The following is a 9,600-nucleotide window of genomic DNA, read 5'->3' on the forward strand; positions in this document are numbered from 1 at the left end:
AAAAAAAAAAAAAAAAAAAAAAAAAAAAAAAAAAAAAAAAGTTGTATTGTGACTTTTAAATGCTCGGGACACAGAGCAAGTGGAAATCACACGCCCTGACCCGCAGGGCCTCTGCGAGATGCTGTGTCACTTGCTCTCTTACCTGGACCTCAAAAAACCTCAGAGAAGGGTGCATTACTGAGACCCTTTTACCAATGAGGACACAACGGTGAGGACCTAAAGAGGTCACAACAGCTTTCCCCCAACATGCCACACTTTAGTCTGCTCCTAACAGAGGAGACGGCGATCTTACTCCAGGATGACATCTGAATAGCATTGAATCAGATCTTAAGCCAGTTCCCCGCCTCAGCAGGGAAGCGCTTGCCAACCATGACAGCCCAGATTAGACCGTCAGCTTCCAGGTGAGCTGCTCTAATTATCGTCACCAAAGACCCCTCAAGGATTCAAATGCCTATTTTAAGAAAACCCCTTTTGGGTTATTCCGGAGTTTTCTCCTCCCATTCGTTACCCGCCCCCCCCAAACCAGCCTCCTTTTTCCTACATTTATTTAACACCTGCATGTTTGCCGTGCACAAGGCCTATCCTGTGAACAATTACTAATTAACTTCAGCAATTTATTCCTTCCTGGCCAACCTGCGACGATGATGCCACCCATATTTCCACTTAACAGTGACACTGAGACACAAATGTTAAGTAACGAGCCCCCCAGTCACAGCAGGTACAGGGCAAGGCTAGGCTTCATTTTTCATTCTGCAAAAATACTCATATGGTCTCAGGTAACATCATGACCAAATGCCAACAACCAGCAGCCTGCCCCAAAACTGTCCAGAATGCGGAGTGAAGGAGAGTTAACAATTTCGTGAAGCTTACTATGCCCCAGGCACTGAATGAGAAAGGACACTTCCCAACTGTACACTTTCCTGCCTCGTGAGCTGGACGCTGGTGCCAGACTGGGACAGTCCAGCTTGCTCTCAGCTCCCTCCTGCCCCTCAGCAGGCACTGGAGCCCCCACTTTGCTGGGGAAGACGCTCCCAGCTTTACAAAAGGGAGAGAGAATTTGATACAGGAAGGCTCTGCTGAGTGCAAGCCAACTCCAGCTACTCCTCTGGGGCTTGCCTAAAGAAATAGCATCTTCATTTGACTCTGCGGGAGCAAGGTGATGAGATACAGGGTTGTCAAAGATAATTTTGGTTTTGTGTGACTTTCTGGCTGCCGTGCAAACTTGAGAATTTAACCACACATCCAACACAGTGACACCCCTCTCAAGGGAGTTATTACATCTTAGATGAGGTGACATAAACACAGTCACATAGACACTCAGACACACAGAGGCAGGTGTTTAGTGAGTAGGGGTTTCCATCAGAAATGATTCCCAAGTGCCTCTGCCTTGGGTCTGTGCCCCCAGGCACTAGTGAAGCACAGCTCTCCCTGGAATGTGGGAGTGGCAGGGGATGCCTGGACAAGGCTCCAGCAGGCGAGCATGCCAACATCTTCTCAAGCACAGAAGGGGAGCAAACCCACCCACATCTCCCAGGAATAGGCCTGGGGAGGTCCATTTTGCTGCATTGGTAGGTATTTGTGTCATCCTGTTAGCCACATGGCTAGAAACTCATGTCTGAATTCAGATTTAGGAAAGACCCCGTGTCTTCATGCCCTGGGTCCTCTAACAGAGCACCACCAAGTTGGTGACTTCAAACATCAGAAATGCCTTCTCTTGTGGTTTTGACGGCCAGACATCTGAAATCCAAGTATTAGCAGGGCTTCTGGACATGGAGGGAAAGTCCCTCCTTGCCCCTTTCAGCTGCTGGTGGCTGTGGGCAAGCCTCAGCTCCTTGTCCCATGAGCCCTATCGCCCCAATCTCTGTGTCTGCTCTAATCTCTTCCTCTTCTCTGGATGAATCTCCTCCCTGTGCTTCAATCTGGTACAGGTATGCATGACTGCTTTTAGGGATAACCCAGAATTCCCTCCTCCTACAAAGATCCTCAACTGACCCCATCTTTTTTTTTAATTAACATATAATATATTATTTGCCCCAGGGCTACAGGTCTGTGAATCATCAGGCTTACACATTTCACAGCTCTCACCATAGCACATACCCTCCCAATGTCCATAACCCAACCACCCTCTCCATATCCCCCCCAGCAACCCTCAGTTTGTTTCCTGAGATTGAGTCTCTTGTGGTTTGTCTCCCTTCCAATCACATCTTGTTTCATTTTTTCCTTCCCTACACCCCACAACCCCCCACCCTGCCTCTCAAATTCCTCATATCGGAGAGATCATATGATAATTGTCTTTCTCTGATTGACTTATTTCGCTCAGCATAGTACCCTCTAATTCCACCCACATCATTGCAAAGGGCAAGATTTCATTTTTGATGGCTTCATAGTATTCCACTGTATGTATGTATGTATGTATGTATGTATGTATGTATATGTGTGTGTGTGTGTATACACACACACACACACACGCACACATATACATATATATACCACATTTTCTTTATCCATTCATCTGTTGATAGACATCTGGGTTCCTCCATAGTTTGGCTATTGTGGACACTGCAGCCATAAACATTGGGGTGCACGTGCCCTTTCTGATCACTACATTTGTATCTTTAGGGTAAATACCCAGTAGTGCAATTGCTTTAACTGATCCCATCTTTTGTCATGAGAAATACTATCCACTCTTGACATATAAGGCAATACAGATTCCTGGGATTGGGACATGACGTATCTCTGGGGGACCACCTTTGAGCCCAGTCTACCCATTTGCTCAGTTACTGACCCTCCATTCATTTTATGCCTCCACTATGCTAGACTTCATGCTCCATTCTGGGGACACAGAGTCCTTACTGCCCAGGGGCTACCCTGCTCATCTGTGCCCATCGATGCACACGCCTAAGCAGGGGTGAGACTGGAAATATTTAGCCACTGCTAAAACACCAGCCCCAGCAAGAGATGCACCTGCCATTAGTAACCCACAGAGCTTCACCTGCTGCCAGCTGCTAACCTGCATCTGACTTCAGAAACCATGTGGGTCAAGGTTTCTGTGAAAGCTCATAGAAGTGAGCCATTTCCATCATCAGACCTTTCCTTGCCCTGCAGATGGTTATGATAAGTGACCAAAAAATTATGCTTGATGTTTACTTGGTGAATCAAACTTTAAAGACTAGTAGGTAGAGACCAACAATGAACCCACGAGATCACAACTTCTCATTTCCCCTGCTTGCTTCTCTCTTTTCTTCTTTTACTCCTACGTGTGCTCGCAGACAGATTTCTTTACTCTTCTGGCATTGAATCATTGCCTACTGTTGGGATATAAGGCAAACACAAAAGGTTTAAAGACATTTTAAGATTTAATATTAGGGTGACATTTGCTCCCCTCCTGGAAAAGTCATTTCCTATGAAAATAAGAGCTTCATTATAATATTTTTAAGAAGTCTCTTTAGGGTAATAATATGTCAGTTGTGGGCCTATCACTACAAGGGCATAATAAGAACTGACAGTAATGATTTATCACTCCTGCCTCACTTGCTTCCTGCCATTTATTAAAATTATAATTTCATGTAAAATGGCATCCATGCAGTAGGTTATTAAAACAATTAATATCACACTTATTATTTCAAGACCATCCTGAAGATAGCAGGAATGAGAAGAGGAAGCAGGCGTTTTCCCTCTGAAGATGATCAGGGAAGAGGCTTTCCTCTGTGCCATGTGGGTTAACCAGTTTTGCAGAAGAGTTCCACATGAGAAGTTTATTTTCATTACTCACTTTCAGTTTTGTCAAATTTGAAAAAAGAGAAAGAAAACACTGTTCTTAATTTACAACTGGAAGTGAAATACCAAAAAAAAAAAAAAAAATGCCTTCCTGGAGGTACGCAATGATCATCTATAAACTTCTCCAGTGACAAAGATGCTCTTTGTGCATATTCTTGGCAAACCCAAAAGGGATGAGGTCATGTTAATGAGACATGTATTGAGCACTCACTGTATACCAAGCTGTCTTCTAAATGCTGACTATGTGTCAACTGTCAATTCAATTAATCCTCACAAGGGCCCTTGGAGGTGGGTCCTGATGTTACTTACCTTTCTGTTCATCGATAGAGGAACTGAAACAGAGAGTGTGAGAAACTTGCCCGAGGTCACACAGCTAGTAAGTGGGAGAGCCTAGTTAGGAACTCAGGCACTTGGTCCCCAAAGGCCCTTCACATACGACTTCTCTAACACTATCCTTATTCCCTGTGGCACAAGCAGGAAACCACCTTACTTTAGCATCAGGTAGGAATTAGTATTTATTGTGTATGTCTCAGGGGTGGACAGATGGGTTATCTCCTTGAAACCAGATCCAGTAACAGGTGCGCAGGAGCAAGTCACAGAGTCAAGCAGGACTGTTGTACCATGAAAAGACAGAACCTAAGTCAGATGAGCTGTGGTAGGAACAATGGGGAAGCTTGTGGACTCAGTCTTCAGGATGGGCAGGGATGGAGTGGATCTAGGGCCATGTCAGGAGATTCATCATTCCCTGCCTCTTTCCCCAAGTCTTTCCCTTATTCTTCACATCAGCCACAAGTGGCAGGATGGAGGGGACCACCACAGTGATTACAGACCTTTAGCTTTTCAATGCAGTGTTCCCCCAAGGAAAAGGAGTTCCCTCCCAGTAGCCACAGGCAGCCCTGAGGGAAGGTTCGTGGGGGGGGCGGGGCTAGTGATGTTCTCGAGTTCTGAGTTAATTATTTTCAGAGGACATTATTCCTAAGTGAAATTACCTCCTTGTATAGGAAGCTATTTTCCGTCTGCTCCCACCAGAATGCAATCTCCATGAGGACAGGCATCATGACAATGCCATTCCCTATTGAATATCCTGAAGGCCTACAAACATTTCTGTGCTAGGTGCACTGGGCAGAGGGAGGGTTCACAACACTAGAGCAGCATCAAAGTCTTCCCCACCAGGGCTCCCTCCCTTCAAGCTGTGCCTTCTCTATCCCAGCCTGTTGGAACCCAGGATCACAAGCTGTAGGCAAGCTGTATAAGGGAAAAGCAGACAACTTGTGTCCAGAAAAGCCAGGTTGCATTCCTGGTCCTGGGACCCTGCCTTTGTGACCTTGAAGCAGGTCAGCCCACATCCCTGAGCTGCAATTTCCTTAGCTCTTCCGTGAAGGCCATTCCCCCTGCCCTGCTCACCTCCTAGGGTTACAGCCAAGCCTCCTTGGCTCAACATCGTCTTAAGGCATGCAAGGCAGGCTGAGTGAGCTCTTCCTACTCACCCTCCAGGATTTCCTTTGAGGGCACACCCAAACTCAGCTCATCAGAACCACCCTCTGGGTCCTCACATCTTCAACACCTGCCTTTGTTCATGCTTCTTTCTCTGCTTTTAGAATCCTTAAGCCTTCTTGTCCCTTTATCTAGACACCCAGAAGGTATAGCCCATCTCAGTTCTGTATCTTCAGCAAAGCACATGCTGATTCCCTAACTTGAAATAATCTCACTGTCCATTAAGTCACCACAACCCTTCATCTGTGCATTTCCAGGAACATAAAAGTAAAGATCTGCTGTCACCTCATTATTTCACAAGAAGCCCAGGGAAGGAAATGTCATTGGCTAAGAACTACCAGAACCTTGTGGCAAGCTCTATTCCTTCTGATTACCCCAGGACTCACTAGAACACAGGGGTTTCTGGAAGGGAGCTCACTGTAGGTCTTCCCACCAATCCACTCAGTTAAGGTCAAGCCCTGACTTGCTCACTTTTGGTCTCCCCAACCATCTTACTCTCCCATGTTAACATTTTTACCACTCATCTTTCAGGAGCTGTCTTTCCAGTTTCTTTTCTTTTCTTTCTTTCTTTTTTTCTTTTTTTAACACTTTCTGACACAGCTTCACAGTTCAAAAAAAAAAAAAATACTGAGTTAATCTTCCCTAAGGAAAATGAAGCATCTTATTCTGTCCTTTAACCCACCAACACAAAAGATATTCAAATTTTCATTAACTTTCTGTTCTGTGTTTCAGAAGTTTAACTCAGTGGAAGACATCATCGAACACTACAAGTATTTTCCCATCATACTAATTGATGGGAAAGACAAAACTGGAATCCACAGGGAGCAATGCTACCTGACTCAGCCCCTCCCCCTCAGCAGGTGCTTCTCACCTTGGTAGTCGGATTTTGTTTTCTCTTCGGTTCCAATCCCACCAGATCCAATACCTCTACCCACTTTTCATTGATTTCAAAAGATGATTTTTCTGTGGCTTCGAGGGATCCTTTTTTTGACTTCGGAGAAAAGGAAAACATTCTATAATGGAAATTGGAAAATTGATCTCAGTTTTGAAAGTTCAAACCACAGAGAAATATTGGTAAGAAGCAAAAATAAAAACGGGCTTTTAAAAAATATCTCCTAAAGAGAAAACTATAAACGTGGTCACCATGGGTCACCATCCTTCCAGATGAGAAATAAAGGTGATGAGAAGCTTTGCTTAGATGTTTGCAGCTAGCATGGGACAAATCTGTGTGAGACTGCAATACCTATTATCTTTATAGGACCTGGTCCTGCCTTTGTTTCAGAAGTGGTAGGACCTGTGAAGGTACAATGTTTTTGAGATTCCTTATGCTGAAGATGTTGGTGAATGTAAGCTCTATTTTATTTGTAATCCTGAAACCTCAATTTTAGGGAAGGAATGTAACAGAAAAGGAAAGTGTTTGCAAATATCACCTGTAAGACAGAAATCAGAAATGCTTTTACTCCAGGGTAAGAGGGCTGTGGTCCCAGCCTCCAGGACTCTGTTTTGAGTGGCTTTAAGACAAATGGAATTAGCAGATTTGCAGTAAGGGAGTAAGCCTAAGTCTGAACGAAAGTAATCTTTTTTTTTTTTTTTAATTCCAATTATGGACTTCCCTTCAAAAGAAGAGAAGTGTCCTCAGATTAGTGCTATTTTGAAGGAATATTGCATGCCTCCTGATACTGTTCCCTCCTAAAGCTAAAAGGATCCTACATTATTCCTATTTTATAATACAAATAAGGAGTAAGAGGCTGAGAGAGGTTACTGGTCCCATTCGGTGTAAAAAGGGAGCACACATCTTTACCCATTTTGCCTGGCTCCATCCTAGCACGCCTTCCCAGGTACATTCCCCGTGGAATTTTATCATCAAGTTGAAGAGCTAGAGAGACACCATTTGGAAATACAGATTTGCCTGCACTGAAATATATAAATAAATAAACTCTTTAGTGGAGTAAGTTTAAAAAAAAGAGAGAGAGACAGAGAGAGAAAGAGAGTTCTGGTTGAAATCAATCTACATAATGACTTCAAATGTTATGAAAGCCTATATATGAAATGTATGAAATATTTATGCAAGAGTAGCTTTAAGGCAGAAGTAAAATCAAAACTGAATTAGAAGGAAAGAGATAACAATGGGAACCGTGCTTGGGATTCTCTCCTCTAAAACAGCAGCTGAGGAGTGCTCTCAGAGGAGCTCTGAGAGTCTACCTACCAACCAACCCGACAGCTGCATGGGTTCAGCTTTCCCAAGGTCGGTGGCAAGTTATGTCTCTAAGTCAGGTCAGGAGCATTTGATGAAGGAGCTCTTTGTCGGTTCAAGTTCCTGATGCCCTACTGAGTCTCCCTTCCAGGGCACCTGCACGGTATCACATAGAAACCAGGAGCTGAGCAGACCTAACTGTGGCTTCTAAGGAGCGGACTGCTCAGAGCTGCAGGAATTGTGGCTTCTGGTCACTCTCAGCTAGACTTCAGCAAACTCAGGCCAGCATGGAAAGAGACCGCGGAGGTCCCAGCTGGGATGCAGGAAGAGTCTGAGCCTCCCTCTACAAAGCTTTCAGAAGATGCCAGCGAACTCTGATTCACTGGTTTGCACCATTGAACACTGTGTGCTCAAGAAATGTCTGAGTCTCCTCAAGCACCGTGGTTGTCAAAAAGGGTGAGCATCTGCTGGTGGCTAGCATTTTATGAGGCTTATGTTCTTCAAAATGCTTCATTCATAAATGCCTGATACGATGGGAAGAGGAAGAGGAGGTAGAAATCAACCATCTTAAAAAGCCCACCATGCTTATCCGTAATGAAAATCTCTGGAAAGAAAGATAAAATTCAAAATATTGACAGGGTTGTTTTTTAGATGATTAGGGTTTGAGGGATCATGTTAGTTGGGTCTTTTGGAACTCAGATGCCAAGACAAGAGTAAGAAATGCAAACATTTGTTAGAGGTGATGCCTGAGAAAGATAAGGGGTGAGGGGAAGGAATAGGCAGGGAGAGATTTGGACTGTGATGTCGTCTGAGCCCTATGAAAGGAGAGAGAGAAGGAGGGAGGTGGGAGTAAGGAAACCATCCAGCTGAGATACAGCTCTGAGAGAGTCCTGGCCAGCCCGCTGGTACGATTCAGAGCAAGGATTGCTCATAGAGGATACAGTCCCATGTGAGGCAGAAATGGCTAGGTCTTAGGACACACAGCACCATGTAAGTCATTCCCAGAGACTGCTCAAGGAAAACACAACCTTCTGATGCTGTGGGAGATCCAGAAGCTTCTACAGAGGAAGGCTGTCAGATAGCCCACTCATCACCAAGTTCCTGTTTCAAGGGAGAGCCAAGTGCCCCCCCCACCATGCCTGCTACAATGACTCTCCTTTACAGTGTTGATTGCAATAAGGACATATTGCTTAAAAATATTACTGAAGAATAAGAATATACATATTTTAATTGCACTTGATTCTCACAACAGTTCTGTAAAGAAGGCAGGGCAGGTCTTCTGGACACACTGCATGACTGAGGACTCTGTGTCTCCTTGGCCCAAATCTTATGGGGACATAGTCATGGCTGAACCAAGGTCTTCAGACGCAATTCTATTCAGTGTCTAGCTGCTTATTGGATCTGTAATTGAAAAAGTTCAATGATGCGGGTTTGGCTTGCCCAAATTCCAAAGCAGTCTAATCCCTCTTCAACTTGTATTTCATTTTCAGTGGAAAAGTGTCACTTGATTCCTAGCCACCAGAGTACTGAAATCTGACTTTATCTGATTATAGCATCTATGTATTCAAGGCATTTCTTGTTGACTAAATAACTATCATTCTGGATCAATTTGTATCTTCCTCAACTTTAATAATACCTTGCTCTAAGCACTTGTTTGTGTACACATATACATTTGTTGCTAGACACTCTTGAGGATGTTCGAATTATAGTGGTGAATTAAGTGGGAGAAACAGACAATGAAAAAGTACCCAGTAAATAAGGCAATCTATTTTACTGTATTTCCAGTTGAACACTTATCACTGAGGGCTTATCAGTGAGGCCAACACTTGATATTTTGAGGAAGCTTTTTTCAGATGTTTTCTAGAAGTTCTATACCAGGAAATTTTAAATTTTTCCAAATTTACTTAATGGAAAATTTACCCACTTGGGTATATGTGTGAGGGAGAGGATGTAGGTGTGTGGGTATGTGTTTGAGTAGCTACATTATAGCTGAAATCAGTTAAATTTCCCATGCTAATGACCAGAGAAGAACCAAATTTTTCCCCATTATCAAACTCAGCCCATTGCCATGTGTATGTACACATAAACACGTTTTTTATAAGATGGTCTGTATCATAGATGACTAGCATTTTATT

General features: G+C 43.8%; 1 protein-coding gene across 1 annotated transcript in view; it reads left to right on the forward strand.

Annotated features, from left to right (window-relative positions):
• LOC111148878 (cytokine dependent hematopoietic cell linker) overlaps positions 1–6,150 on the forward strand; it is an 81,655-nt gene extending 75,505 nt beyond the window's left edge. The window contains exon 18 of the mRNA XM_022505665.1: positions 6,004–6,150. Within this exon, the coding sequence (XP_022361373.1) occupies positions 6,004–6,150 (147 nt within the window). The remainder of the gene's footprint in view (positions 1–6,003) is intronic.
• Positions 6,151–9,600: the final 3,450 nt, after the last annotated feature.

Source organism: Enhydra lutris, unplaced genomic scaffold, assembly GCF_002288905.1.
Source record: "Enhydra lutris kenyoni isolate GAN:26980312 unplaced genomic scaffold, ASM228890v2 scaffoldscaffold21, whole genome shotgun sequence".
NCBI lineage: Eukaryota > Metazoa > Chordata > Mammalia > Carnivora > Mustelidae > Enhydra > Enhydra lutris.